General features: G+C 51.9%; 1 protein-coding gene across 2 annotated transcripts in view; it reads left to right on the top strand.

Annotated features, from left to right (window-relative positions):
- LOC144798318 (uncharacterized) overlaps positions 1-15,760 on the top strand; it is a 28,575-nt gene that overhangs the window by 3,808 nt on the left and 9,007 nt on the right. For both annotated transcript variants that reach the window (XM_078669130.1, XM_078669131.1), the window contains exon 2: positions 5,273-5,362. In XM_078669130.1, coding sequence (XP_078525256.1) covers positions 5,296-5,362 — 67 coding nt within the window. In that variant the 5' untranslated portion in view covers positions 5,273-5,295. The remainder of the gene's footprint in view (positions 1-5,272; positions 5,363-15,760) is intronic.

Here is a 15,760-nt window from a genome sequence, read left to right as displayed (position 1 = left end):
GCAACTGAGTGTGACGTGCTCTGGCTGCAGTGACACTGGTGGGATTGTAGAGCTAAGTGGGAAGTGCTCTTGCTGCAGTGACACTGGTGGGATTGTAGAGCTAAGTGTGAAGTGCTCTTGCTGCAGTGACACTGGTGGGATTGTAGAGCTAAGTGTGAAGTGCTCTTGCTGCAGTGACACTGCTGGGATTGTAGAGCTGAGTGTGACGTGCTTTGACTGCAGTGACACTGGTGGGGTTGTAGAGCTGAGTGTGACCAGCTCTGGCTGCAGTGACACTGGTGGGATTGAAGAGCTGAGTGTGACGTGCTCTGGCTGCAGTGACACTGGTGGGGTTGTAGAGCTGAGTGTGACCTTCTCTGGCTGGAGGGACACTGGTGGGATTGTAGAGCTGAGTGTGACGAGCTCTGACTGCAGTGACACTGGTGGGATTATAGAGCTGAGTGTGACGTGCTCTGGCTGGAGTGACACTGGTGGGATTGTAGAGCTGAGTGTGACGTGCTCTGGCTGGAGTGACACTGGTGGGACTGTAGAGCTGAGTGTGACGTGCTCTGGCTGCAGTGACACTGGTGGGATTGTAGAGCTGAGTGTGACGTGCTCTGGCTGGAGTGACACTTGTGGGATTGTAGAGCTGAGTGTGACGTGCTCTGGCTGGAGTGACACTGGTGGGATTATAGAGCTGAGTGTGACGTGCTCTGGCTGCAGTGACACTGGTGGGATTGTAGAGCTGAGTGTGACGTGCTCTGGCTGCAGTGACACTGGTGGGATTATAGAGCTGAGTGTGACGTGCTCTGGCTGGAGTGACACTTGTGAGATTGAAGAGCTGAGTGTGACGTGCTCTGGCTGAATTAACACTAGTGGGATTGAAGAGCTGAGTGTGATGTGCTCTAGCTGGAGTGACACTGGTGGGATTATAGAGCTGAGTGTGACGAGCTCTGGCTGCAGTGACACTGGTGGGATTGTAGAGCTGAGTGTGACGTGCTCTGGCTGGAGTGACACTTGTGAGATTGAAGAGCGGAGTGTGACGTGCTCTGGCTGGTGTGACACTGGTGGGATTGTAGAGCTGAGTGTGACGTGCTCTGGCTGCAGTGACACTGGTGGGATTGTAAAGCTGAGTGTGACGTGCTCTGGCTGGAGTGACACTGGTGGGATTATAGAGCTGAGTGTGACGTGCTCTGGCTGGAGTGACACTGGTGGGATTATAGAGCTGAGTGTGACGAGCTCTGGCTGCAGTGACACTGGTGGGATTGTAGAGCTGAGTGTGACGTGCTCTGGCTGGAGTGACACTGGTGGGATTATAGAGCTGAGTGTGACTTGCTCTGGCTGCAGTGACACTGGTGAGATTGTAGAGCTGAGTGTGACGTGCTCTGGCTGGAGTGACACTGGTGGGATTGTAGAGCTGAGTGTGACGAGCTCTGGCTGCAGTGACACTGGTGGGATTGTAGAGCTGAGTGTGACGTGCTCTGGCTGGAGTGACACTTGTGAGATTGAAGAGCTGAGTGTGACGTGCTCTGGCTGGAGTGACACTGGTGGGATTGTAGAGCTGAGTGTGACGTGCTCTGGCTGCAGTGACACTGGTGGGATTGTAGAGCTGAGTGTGACGTGCTCTGGCTGGAGTGACACTGGTGGGATTGTAAAGCTGAGTGTGACGTGCTCTGGCTGGAGTGACACTGGTGGGATTATAGAGCTGAGTGTGACGTGCTCTGGCTGCAGTGACACTGGTGGGATTGTAGAGCTGAGTGTGACGTGCTCTGGCTGGAGTGACACTGGTGGGATTGTAGAGCTGAGTGACGTGCTCTGGCTGCAGTGACACTGGTGGGATTGTAAAGCTGAGTGTGACGTGCTCTGGCTGGAGTGACACTGGTGGGATTGTAGAGCTGAGTGTGACGAGCTCTGGCTGCAGTGACACTGGTGGGATTGTAGAGCTGAGTGTGACGTACTCTGGCTGGAGTGACACTGGCAGGATTGTAGAGCTGAGTGTGACGTGCTCTGGCCACAGTGACACTGGTGGGATTGAAGAGCTGAGTGTGACCTGCTCTGGCTGCAGTGACACTGGTGGGATTGAAGAGAATATCTGAGTGTGACATGCTCTGTCTGCAGTGGCACTGGTGGGATTGAAGAGATTATCTGAGTGTGACGTGCTATGTTTGCAGTGACACTGGCGGGATTGAAGAGATTATCTGAGTGTGACGTGCTGTGTCTGCAGTGGCACTGGTGGGATTGAAGAGATTATCTGAGTGTGACGTGCTCTGTCTGCAGTGACACTGGTAGGATTGAAGAGATTATCTGAGTGTGACGGGCCGTGGCCGAGTGACACTGGTGGCATTGTAGAGCTGAGTGTGACGTGCTCTGGCTGGAGTGACACTGGTGGGATTGTAGAGCTGAGTGTGACGTGCTCTGGCTGCAGTGACACTGGTGGGATTGAGGAGTTGAGTGTGACGAGCTCTGGCTGCAGTGACACTGGTGGGATTGTAGAGCTGAGTGTGACGTACTCTGGCTGGAGTGACACTGGTGGGATTGTAGAGTTGAGTGTGACGTGCTGTGGCTGCATTAACACTTGTGGGATTGAAGAGATTATCTGAGTGTGACGTGCTCTGGCTGCATTAACACTTGTGGGATTGAAGAGATTATCTGAGTGTGACGTGCTCTAGCTGCAGTGACACTGGTGGGATTGTAGAGCTGAGTGTGACGGGCTCTGGCTGCAGTGACATTGGTGGGGTTGAAGAGCTGAGTGTGATGTGTTCTGGTTGGAGTGACACTTGTGGGATTGAAGAGCTGAGTGTGACGTGCTCTGGCTGGAGTGACACTTGTGGGATTGAAGAGCTGAGTGTGACGTGCTCTGGCTGCAGTGACACTGGTGGGATTGAAGAGATTATCTGAGTGTGACGTGCTCTGGCTGGAGTGACACTGGTGGGATTGTAGAGCTGAGTGTGACGAGCTCTGGCTGCAGTGACACTGGTGGGATTGTAGAGCTGAGTGTGACGTACTCTGGCTGGAGTGACACTGGTGGGATTATAGAGCTGAGTGTGACGAGCTCTGGCTGCAGTGACACTGGTGGGATTATAGAGCTGAGTGTGACGTGCTCTGGCTGGAGTGACACTGGTGGGATTGTAGAGCTGGACGAGCTCTGGCTGCAGTGACACTGGTGGGATTGTAGAGCTGAGTGTGACGTGCTCTGGCTGGAGTGACACTTGTGAGATTGAAGAGCTGAGTGTGACGTGCTCTGGCTGGAGTGACACTGGTGGGATTGTAGAGCTGAGTGTGACGTGCTCTGGCTGCAGTGACACTGGTGGGATTGTAGAGCTGAGTGTGACGTGCTGTGGCTGGAGTGACACTGGTGGGATTGTAGAGGCGAGTGTGACGTGCTCTGGCTGCATTAACACTTGTGGGATTGTAGAGCTGAGTGTGACGTGACTCTGGCCGCAGTGACACTGGTGGGATTGTAGAGCTGAGTGTGACGTGCTCTGGCCCCAGTGACACTGGTGGGATTGTAGAGCTGAGTGTGACGTGCTCTGGCTGGAGTGACACTGGTGGGATTGTAGAGGCGAGTGTGACGTGCTCTGGCTGCATTAACACTTGTGGGATTGTAGAGCTGAGTGTGACGTGCTCTGGCCGCAGTGACACTGGTGGGATTGTAGAGCTGAGTGTGACGTGCTCTGACTGGAGTGACACTGGTTGGATTGTAGAGCTGAGTGTGACGTGCTGTGGCTGGAGTGACACTGGTGGGATTGTAGAGGCGAGTGTGACGTGCTCTGGCTGCATTAACACTTGTGGGATTGAAGAGATTATCTGAGTGTGGCGTGCTCTGGCTGCAGTGACACTGGTGGGATTGAAGAGATTATCCGAGTGTGACGTGCTCTGGCTGCAGTGACATTGGTGGGGTTGAAGAGCTGAGTGTGACGTGTTCTGGTTGGAGTGACACTTGTGGGATTGAAGAGCTGAGTGTGACGTGCTCTGGCTGCAGTGACACTGGTGGGATTCAGGAGAAGAGCTGAGTGTGACGTGCTCTGGCTGCAGTAACACTGGTGGGATAGAAGAGCTGAGTGTGATGTGCTCTGGCTGCAGTGACACTGGTGGGATTGAAGAGATTATCTGAGTGTGACGTGCTCTGGCTGCAGTGACACTGGTGGGATTCAGGAGAGGAGCTGAGTGTGACGTGCTCTGGCTGCAGTAACACTGGTGGGATTGAAGAGCTGAGTGTGACGTGCTCTGGCTGGTGTGACACTGGTGGGATTGTAGAGCTGAGTGTGACGTGCTCTGGCTGCAGTGACACTGGTGGGATTGTAGAACTGAGTGTGATGTGCTCTGGCTGCTGTGACACTGGTGGGATTGTAGAACTGAGTGTGATGTGCTCTGGCTGCATTAACACTGGTGGGATTGAAGAGCTGAGTGTGATGTGCTCTAGCTGCAGTGACACTGGTGGGATTGTAGAGCTGAGTGTGACGTGCTCTGGCTGGAGTGACACTGGTGGGATTATAGAGCTGAGTGTGATGTGCTCTAGCTGCAGTGACACTGGTGGGATTGTAGAGCTGAGTGTGACGTGCTCTGGCTGCAGTGACACTGGTGGGATTATAGAGCTGAGTATGACGTACTCTGGCTGCATTAACACTTGTGGGATTGAAGAGATTATCTGAGTGTGACGTGCTCTGGCTGGAGTGACACTGGTGGGATTGTAGAGCTGAGTGTGACGTGCTCTGGCTGCAGTGACACTGCTGGGATTGAAGTGCTGAGTGTGACGTGCTCTAGCTGCAGTGACACTGCTGGGATTGAAGTGCTGAGTCTGACGTGCTCTGGCTGCAGTGACACTGGTGTGATTGAAGAGATTATCTGAGTGTGACGTGCTCTGGCTGCAGTGACACTGGTGGGATTAAAGAGATTATCTGAGTGTAACGTGCTCTGGCTGCAGTGACACTGGTGGGATTGAAGAGATTATCTGAGTGTGACGTGCTCTAGCTGCAGTGACACTGATGAGATTGAAGTGCTGAGTGTGAGGTACTCTGGCTGCAGTGACACTGGTGTGATTGAAGAGCTGAGTGTGACGTGCTCTGGCTGCCGTGACACTGGTGGGATTGAAGAGATTATCTGAGTGTGACGGGCTCTGGCTGCAGTGACACTGGTGGCATTGAAGAGTTGAGTGTAATCTTTTCTGGCTGCAGTGACATGAATGGAGTTGTCAAGGGGCTGTTTGTTATGTGCTCTGCATCAGGCCACTGTCAAGCCTCATGTGCTTAAAGGGGAGGTCCTTATATTCTGAATGTGCTCTGTATCTTTTCAGTGACAGTTTGCAGTGAACAGGAAATGGCAGAGGACACACAGCCGACCTCTTGCACCCAAGAAGGGGAGTGTGAATTGTCGGGCTCCTCAGGTAACAGTTGTCTTCTTTTTAAAATGAGATTATTAAGGTTTTACGTTCATTTTATGCTTGCATTGTATTAGTGAACCTCATTTTGAGAGGAGTCTGTTACTGAGAAGGGATTTCCTTCAGAATATAAGCTATCTGGGAGTTTTGCAGTCATCGTGCCCCCCTCACCAGCAGAGCCCCCCAGGGGTGCTTCTTAATGCCAGATAGTAATTTGGATTGAGAGGGGATTCTATGAAAAGATTCTGATATTTTTTACAATCTGTTTGATCGCTCTGTGCTCATAGGAGTCAGCTAAAGTCTTCAGAGCGAAGAGACGGGGAGAGTCGCAGATGTGCCAAGTATAAGATTTATAATGTGTGAAAGGTGAAGACAGGTGGGTGCTGACTATCAGTGAAGGGCTCTGTCGGGTCAGAATCATCCACAGAGAAGAGGTGGGAGTTACAGCCCTGTGAGCAGGACAGAAGGTGCCCCCCCAGGGGTCCTGAACACTTTGCTTAGCAGGACTTCTCCAAGGCGCACAATCCTTTACGTCGAAGGAAAGTAAAATCCACAATTCCCTAAATTAAAGGTGGAGGTAGTGTCACAGAACTTCTTAAAGATTTCTCCCGCTGTTTCACATTCCCTACACATGCGTTCTGTACGCTTAGGTGGTTGTGTAGCAAGAGGTGTCTTCATGCTGCCTGATGTGTCTGGAGTAGTTTCATCAAACCTGGGATGGCTGTAGAGCAGCTTTCCAAGAGTGAGATTTCAGTTTCCCCATCAAGAGCTCATCAGGCAGTCTGTCCTTCCACGTCTGCCTCCGTCGCTTGTTTGGAAGCATCGCTTTAGCATCACGTGACCTCTCTTATCCTCTCCCATTTCTTCAACTTCATCACTTTAGTGTCAGTTTTACTAGTTGGCAAAACCAGGACCTATTAAGTTCACTCATCTCAGATCTGACGTATCGAACACCACAGTTTACGTGTCTCCAAGCTGTTATGACTTAGATGTTCTGACTTGGATGTTCTCTGCAAAGGTGACCAGTTCTATTTGAAGGACTTCTACCACTAACATTCACTGTCCTTCAAACTGTCCCCTCTACAGCCACAGATTGTGCAATGGATGGATCCGGCCCAGGTTACTCTGTCCCTTTCTACACCAAGGGGCTAGGAATGGAATGTCTTTAATATCTTCTTATTAAACACCAATGAAGAGTTTAAATCCATCAGTCTGCCTGGATCACCTCTGTCTAGGAAGGTGTAAGTGCTCTGTCAGTAACAAGTGGGCAGTCGGGCTAGCTTCAGCTCTCTGTAGTGCCCTAAATGTCAGCGCTGACTGGATTTCTGTGGTTGATCCCTGCAGAGTATTTCAGTGCGGCAAGTGCTGGGGCCAGGGGATTCCTAGCAGATTTGTTCAGCAGGCCGTCTGGAAGTATGTCTGTCCAGTGATGCTACATCTGAAGCCACACCCGCTGTCCTGCCAGCGTTGCCAATCTAGAGCCTGAGACTCATAACTGAGGCGCTGCCAGTCTGGAGCCCGATACTGATAACTGAGGCGCTGCCAGTCAAGAGCCTGAGGCTGATAACTGAGGCACTGCCAGTCTAGAGCCTGAGACTCATAACTGAGGCGCTGCCAGTCTGGAGCCCGATACTGATAACTGAGGCGCTGCCAGTCAAGAGCCTGAGGCTGATAACTGAGGCACTGCCAGTCTAGAGCCTGAGACTGATAACTGAGGCGCTGCCGGTCTAGAGCCTGAGACTGATAACTGAGGCGCTGCCAGTCTAGAGCCTGAGACTGATAACTGAGGCGCTGCCAGTCTAGAGCCTGAGACTGATAACTGAGGCGCTGCCAGTCTAGAGCCTGAGACTCATAACTGAGGCGCTGCCAGTCTGGTGCCTGATACTGATAACTGAGGTGCTGTTAGTCTAGAGCAGAGGTCTTCAAACTTTTTGATGCCGAGACCCCCTTGTAAAACCTTTTTAGGCGTAAGGACCCCCTTCCGACAAAAGATTCTAGAAACTGGTACTCCTCATCATAAACAACTATCGACAACCATAAATGCGCCTGTTAGACCTCATCACATCCATCCATCCATCCATCATTCATCCACCCACACTTCCACACATCCATCCATCCATCCTTCATCCATCCACCCTTTCATCCTTCCACCCTTTCATCCTTCCATCCATACATCCATCCTTTACCTATCCACCGTCCATCCATCCATCATTCTTCCACCCACCTTTTCACACATCCATCCATCCATCCATCATTCATCCATGCAACCTTTTATCCATCCACCCATACATCCATCCTTCATCCATCCACCCGTTCATCCTTCCATCCATACATCCATCCTTCATCCATCCTCCCTTTCATTATTCCATCCATATATCCATCCACCCTTTCATCCATACATCCATCCTTTATCCATCCACCCTTTCATCCTTCCATCCATACATCCATCCTTCATCCATTCACCTTTTCATCCTTCCATCCATACATCCATCCTTTACCTATCCACCCGTCCATCCATCCACCCATCATTCTTCCACCCACCTTTTCACACATCCATCCATCATTCATCCATGCAACCTTTTATCCATCCATCCATCCATCCTTCATCCATCCACCCTTTCATCCTTCCATCCATACATCCATCCTTCATCCATCCAACCTTTCATTAATCCATCCACCCTTTCATTATTCCATCCATATATCCATCCACCCTTTCATCTATACACCCATCCTTCATCCACCCACCCTTTCATCCATCCATCCACCCACCCATCCATCATTCATCCCCCACCTTTTCACACATCCATCCATCATTCATCCATGCAACCTTTTATCCATCCATACATCCATCCTTCATCCATCCATCCACACTTTCATCCTTCCATCCATCCTTCATCCATCCACCCTTACATCCATCCATTCACCCATCACTCATCCACCCACCTTTTCACAAATCCATCCATCATTCATCCATGCAACCTTTTATCCATCCATACATCCATCCCTCATCCATCTACCCTTTCATCCTTCCCTCCACCCTTTCATCCATCCATCCTCCATCCACCCACCTTTTCACACATCCATCTATCCATCATCCATCCATCCACCCTTTCATCTTTACATCCATCCACTCATCATTCATCCACCCACCTTTTCACACATCCGTCCACCCTTTCATCCTTCCATCCGTCCATCCATACAGCCATCCACCCTTTCATCCATCCATCCATACATCCTTCATCCGTCCACCCTTTCATCCATCCATCCACCCATCATTCATTCACCCACCTTGTCTGTGCCTCTCTCATGGGGGGTCAGTATCTCTCTGCTTCGTCTTCCTCTCTCATGGGAGGGCATCTATGTGCCTCCCTGCGTGGGGGGGGGGAGGGGGGAGGTGGCAGCCGGCTGTGAAAACATCTCACCATGAAGAACAGACTCTCAGCCACATTTCTCCTGCACAGGCGCCAGGTATGAGGGCTCGTGGGACTTGAACTAATGATATGATTGTAATGTCCTTCTGCTGTCCTTCTGCTGTTTACTGTGTATTTGTAAAGCGCTCTGATACCTACGGGTTAAACTAGCGCTATATAAAACGTTAAAAGTAAAAATAAACCCACAGCTAAGTCCATTGAACTCAAAGGGCTACAGCCTCCTCCCCCCCCCCCCCCCCCCCCCCCCAGCTCCTGTATGTCAGCCTGGCTGAAACAGCTTGGACACACACAAAGGCACACCAGAGTACTATCACAGGTCTTTAAAAGACCTTTACTTGTTAACGAGGCTTTGATGTTTTTCACACCTCGGTGTGAATTAGGCGGCCTCCGCCTTGAGCACCCTCGATCAGCCCGACGCCAGGAACTGCACTCTGGCAGAATCTGCGACCCCCTTCCCAGGACTCCACGACCCCCCTGGGGGTCGCGCCCCACAGATTGAAGACCTCTGGTCTAGAGCCTGAGGCTGATAACTGAGGCACTGCCAGTCTAGAGCCTGAGACTGATAACTGAGGCGATGCCAGTCCAGAGCCTGATACTGATAACTGAGGCACTGCCAGTCTAGAGCCTGAGACTGATAACTGAGGCGATGCCAGTCCAGAGCCTGATACTGATAACTGAGGCGCTGCCAGTCCTGAGCCTGATGCTCATAACTGAGGCGCTGCCAGTCCATAGCCTGATACTGATAACTGAGGCCCTGCCAGTCCAGAGCTGTAGACTGATAACTGAGGCGTTGCCAGTCTAGAGCCTGAGACTGATAACTGAGGCGCTGCCAGTCTAGAGCCTGAGACTGATAACTGAGGCGCTGCCAGTCCAGACCCTGATACTGATAACTGAGGCGCTGCCAGTCCAGAGCCTGATACTGATAACTGAGGCGCTGCCAGTCCATAGCCTGATACTGATAACTGAGGCGCTGCCAGTCCAGAGCTGTAGACTGATAACTGAGGCGTTGCCAGTCTAGAGCCTGACACTGATAACTGAGGCGTTGCCAGTCTAGAGCCTGAGACTGATAACTGAGGCGCTGCCAGTCTACAGCCTGCGACTGATAACTGAGGCGCTGCAAATCTAGAGCCTGAGACTGATAACGGAGGCTCTGCCAGTCTAGATCCTGATACTGATAACCGAGGCGCTGCCAGTTGAGAGCCTGATACTGATAACTGAGGCGCTGCCAGTCCAGAGCCTGCGGCTGATAACTGAGACGCTGCCAGTCTAGAGCCTGAGACTGATAACTGAGGCGCTGCCAGTCTAGAGCCTGAGACTGATAACTGAGGCGCTGCCAGTCAAGAGCCTGAGACTGATAACTGAAGCGCTGCCAGTCCACAGCTTGAGACTGATAACTGAGGCGCTGCCAGTCTAGAGCCTGATACTGATAGCTGAGGCGCTGTCAGTCTAGAGCCTGATACTGATAACTGAGGCGCTGCCAGTCTAGAACCTGACACTGATAACTGAGGCGTTGCCAGTCTAGAGCCTGAGACTGATAACTGAGGCGCTACCAGTCTAGAGCCTGACACTGATAACTGAGGCGTTGCCAGTCTAGAGCCTGAGACTGATAACTGAGGCGTTGCCAGTCTACATCCTGGGACTGATAACTGAGGCGCTGCAAATCTAGAGACTGATAACTGAGGCGCTGCCAGTCTAGAGCCTGATACTGATAACTGATGCGGTGCCAGTCTAGAGCCTGACACTGATAACTGATGCGGTGCCAGTCTAGAGCCGTAGACTGATAACGGAGGCGCTGCCAGTCTAGAGCCTGATACTGATAACTGATGCACTGCAAGTCTAGAACCTGACACGGATAACTGAGACGCTGCCAATCTAGAGCCTGAGACTGATAACTGAGGCGCTGCCAATCTAGAGCCTCACACTGATAACGGAGGCGCTGCCAGTCTAGATTCTGATACTGATAATCGAGGCGCTGCCAGTCGAGAGCCTGATACTGATAACTTAGGCACTGCCAGTCCAGAGCCTGAGGCTGATAACTGAGGCACTGCCAATCTAGAGCCTGAGACTGATAACTGAGACACTGCCAGTCTAGAGCCTGACACTGATAACTGAGGCGTTGCCTGTCTAAAGCCTGATACTGATAACTGAGGCACTGCCAGTCTAGAGCCTGAGACTGATAACTAAGGCGCTGCCAGTACAGAGCCTGATACTGATAACTGAGGCGCTGCCAGTCCAGAGCCTGATACTGATAACTGAGGCGCTGCCAGTCCAGAGCCTGAGACTGATAACTGAGGTGCTGCCAGTCTAGAGCCTGAGACTGATAACTGAGGTGTTGCCAGTTTAGAACCTGACACTGATAACTGAGGCGCTGCCAGTCCAGAGCCTGAGACTGATAACTGAGGCGCTGCCAGTCCAGAGCCTGAGACTGATAACTGAGGCGCTGCCAGTCCAGAGCCTGAGACTGATAACTGAGGCGCTGCCAGTCTAGAGCCTAAGACTGATAAAAGAGTTGCTGCCAGTCTAGAGTCTGATACTGATAACTGAGGCGCTGCCAGTCTAGAGCCTGAGACTGATAAAAGAGTTGCTGCCAGTCCAGAGCCTGAGACTGATAAGTGTGGCGCTGCCAGTCTAGAGCCTGGTACTGATAACTGAGGCGCGGCCAGTCCAGAGTCTGAGACTGATAATTGAGGCGTTACCAGTCTAGAGAATAAGACTGATAACTGAGGTGCTGCCAGTCTAGAGCCTGAGACTGATAACTGAGGCGCGGCCAGTCCAGAGCCTGAGACTGATAATTGAGGCGTTACCAGTCTAGAGAATAAGACTGATAACTGAGGCGTTGCCAGTCTAGAGCCTGAGACTGATAACTGAGGTGCTGCCAGTCTAGAGCCTGACACTGATAACTGAGGCGCTGCCAGTCCAGAGCCTGAGACTGATAACTGAGGCGCTGCCAGTCCAGAGCCTGAGACTGATAACTGAGGCGCTGCCAGTCTAGAGCCTAAGACTGATAAAAGAGTTGCTGCCAGTCCAGAGCCTGAGACTGATAACTGTGGCGCTGCCAGTCTGGAGCCTGGTACTGATAACTGAGGCGCTGCCAGTCCAGAGCCTGAGATTGATAAAAGATGCGTTGCCAGTCTAGATCCTGAGACTGATAACTGAGGCGTTGCCAGTCTAGGGCCTGAGCTGAGACTGATAACTTAGGCACTGCCAGTCTAGAGCCTGAGACTGATCACTGAGGCGTTGCAAGTCTAGAGCCTAAGACTGATAAACCAAGGCGCTGCCAGTCCAGAGCCTGATACTGATAACTGAGGCGCTGCCAGTCTAGAGCCGTAGACTGATAACTGAGGCGCTGCCAGTCCACAGATTTATACTCATAACTGAGGCGCTGCCACTTCAGAGCCTGAGACTGATAAAAGAGGCGCTGCCAGTGCAGAGCCTGATACTCATAACTGAGGCGCTGCCAGTCTAGAGCCTGACACTTATAACTGAGGCACTGCCAGTTTAGAGCCTGATACTGATAACTGAGGCGTTGCCAGACTAGAGCCTAGTACTTATAATGGGGGCGCTGCCAGTCTAGAGACTGATAACTGAGGCGTTGCCAGTCTAGAGCCTGAGACTGATAACTGAGGCGTTGCCAGTCTAGAGCCTGAGACTGATAACTGAGGCGCTGCCAGGCTAGAACCTGACACTGATAACTGAGGCGCTGCCAGTCCAGAGCCTGATACTGAAAAATGAAGCACTGCCAGTCTAGAGCCGTCGACTGATAATGGGGATGCTGCCAGTCTAGAGACTGATAACTGAGGCGTTGCCAGTCTAGAGCCTGAGACTGATAACTGAGGCATTGCAAATCTAGAGCCTAAGACTGATAACTGAGGCGCTGCCAGTCTAGAGGCTGACTCTGATAACTGAGGCGTTGCCAGTCTAGAACCTGACACTGATAACTGATGCGGTGCCAGTCTAGAGCCGTAGACTGATAACGGAGGCGCTGCCAGTCTAGAGCCTGATACTGATAACTGATGCGCTGCAAGTCTGGACCCTGATACTGATAACTGAGGCGCTGGCAATCAAGAGCCGTAGACTGATAACAGAGTCGCTGCCAGTCTAGATCCTGATACTGATAACCGAGGCGATGACAGTGTAGAGCCTGATACTGATAACTGAGGCGCTGCCAGTCTAGAGCCTGAGACTGATAACTGAGGCGCGGCCAGTCCGGAGCCTGAGACTCATAATTGAGGCTTTGCCAGTCTAGAGCCTGAGACTGATAACTGAGGCGCTGCCAGTCTAGAGCCTGACACTGAAAACTGAGGCGCTGCCAGTCCAGAGTCTGAGACTGATAAAATAGGCGCTGCCAGTCCAAAGCCTGATACTCATAATTAAGGTGCTGCCAGTCTAGAGCCTGAGACTGATAACTGGGGCGTTGCTAGTCTAGAGTCTGATACTGATAACTGAGGCGCTGTTAGTCTAAAGCCTGAGACTAATAACTGAGGCGCTGCCAGTCTAGAGTCTGAGACTAATAACTGAGGCGCTGCCAGTCTAGAGCCTGAGACTGATAACTGAGGCGCTGCCAGTCTAGAGCCTGAGACTGATAACTGAGGCGCTGCCAGTCTGGAGCCTGATACTGATAACTGAGGCGCTGCCAGTCCAGAGCCTGATACTGATAACTGAGGTGTTGCCAGTCTAGAGCCTGAGACTGATAACTGAGGCGTTGCCAGTCTAGAGCCTGAGACTGATAACTGAGGCGTTGCCAGTCCAGAGCCTGCGACTGATAACAGAGGCTCTGCCAGTCTAGAGCCTGACACTGATAACTGAGGCGCTGCCAGTCTAGACCCTGAGACTGATAACTGAGGCGCGGCCAGTCCAGAGCCTGAGACTGATAATTGAGGCGTTACTAGTCTTGAGCCTGAGACTGATAACTGAGTCGCTGCCAGTCTAGAGCCTGACACTGAAAACTGAGGCGCTGCCAGTCCACAGATTTATACTCATAACTGAGGCGCTGCCACTTCAGAGCCTGAGACTGATAAAAGAGGCGCTGCCAATCCAGAGCCTGATACTGATAACTGAGGCGTTGCCAGACTAGAGCCTAGTACTGATAATGGGGGCGCTGCCAGTCTAGAGACTGATAACTGAGGCATTGCCAGTCTAGAGCCTGAGACTGATAACTGAGGCGTTGCCAGTCTAGAGCCTGAGACTGATAACTGAGGTGCTGCCAGGCTAGAACCTGACACTGATAACTGAGGCGCTGCCAGTCCAGAGCCTGATACTGAAAAATGAAGCACTGCCAGTTTAGAGCCATCGACTGATAATGGGGGTGCTGCCAGTCTAGAGACTGATAACTGAGGCGTTGCCAGTCTAGAGCCTGAGACTGATCACTGAGGCGCTGCCAGTCTAGAGCCTGAGATTGATAACTGAGGTGTTGCCAGTCTAGAGCCTGATACTGATAACTGAGGCGCTGCCAGTCTAGAGCCTAAGACTGATAAAAGAGTTGCTGCCAGTCCAGAGCCTGAGACTGATAACTGTGGCGCTGCCAGTCTAGAGCCTGGTACTGATAACTGAGGCGCTGCCAGTCCAGAGCCTGAGATTGATAAAAGATGCGTTGCCAGTCTAGATCCTGAGACTGATAACTGAGGCGTTGCCAGTCTAGGGCCTGAGCTGAGACTGATAACTGAGGCACTGCCAGTCTAGAGCCTGAGACTGATCACTGAGGCGTTGCAAGTCTAGAGCCTAAGACTGATAACTGAGGCGCTGCCAGTCAAGAGCCTGAGACTGATAACTGAAGCGCTGCCAGTCCACAGCTTGAGACTGATAACTGAGGCGCTGCCAGTCTAGAGCCTGATACTGATAGCTGAGGCGCTGCCAGTCCAGAGCCTGCGGCTGATAACTGAGACGCTGCCAGTCTAGAGCCTGAGACTGATAACCGAGGCGCTGCCAGTCTAGAGCCTGAGACTGATAACTGAGGCGCTGCCAGTCAAGAGCCTGAGACTGATAACTGAAGCGCTGCCAGTCCACAGCTTGAGACTGATAACTGAGGCGCTGCCAGTCTAGAGCCTGATACTGATAGCTGAGGCGCTGTCAGTCTAGAGCCTGATACTGATAACTGAGGCGCTGCCAGTCTAGAACCTGACACTGATAACTGAGGCGTTGCCAGTCTAGAGCCTGAGACTGATAACTGAGGCGCTGCCAGTCTAGAGCCTGACACTGATAACTGAGGCGTTGCCAGTCTAGAGCCTGAGACTGATAACTGAGGCGTTGCCAGTCTACATCCTGGGACTGATAACTGAGGCGCTGCAAATCTAGAGACTGATAACTGAGGCGCTGCCAGTCTAGAGCCTGATACTGATAACTGATGCGGTGCCAGTCTAGAGCCTGACACTGATAACTGATGCGGTGCCAGTCTAGAGCCGTAGACTGATAACGGAGGCGCTGCCAGTCTAGAGCCTGATACTGATAACTGATGCACTGCAAGTCTAGAACCTGACACGGATAACTGAGACGCTGCCAATCTAGAGCCTGAGACTGATAACTGAGGCGCTGCCAATCTAGAGCCTCACACTGATAACGGAGGCGCTGCCAGTCTAGATTCTGATACTGATAATCGAGGCACTGCCAGTCGAGAGCCTGATACTGATAACTTAGGCACTGCCAGTCCAGAGCCTGAGGCTGATAACTGAGGCACTGCCAATCTAGAGCCTGAGACTGATAACTGAGACACTGCCAGTCTAGAGCCTGACACTGATAACTGAGGCGTTGCCTGTCTAAAGCCTGATACTGATAACTGAGGCACTGCCAGTCTAGAGCCTGAGACTGATAACTAAGGCGCTGCCAGTACAGAGCCTGATACTGATAACTGAGGCGCTGCCAGTCCAGAGCCTGATACTGATAACTGAGGCGCTGCCAGTCCAGAGCCTGAGACTGATAACTGAGGTGCTGCCAGTCTAGAGCCTGAGACTGATAACTGAGGTGTTGCCAGTTTAGAACC

This window comes from Lissotriton helveticus, chromosome 12 (assembly GCF_964261635.1).
Source record: "Lissotriton helveticus chromosome 12, aLisHel1.1, whole genome shotgun sequence".
Lineage (NCBI taxonomy): Eukaryota > Metazoa > Chordata > Amphibia > Caudata > Salamandridae > Lissotriton > Lissotriton helveticus.
This window is presented reverse-complemented; position numbering and strand designations above follow the sequence as displayed.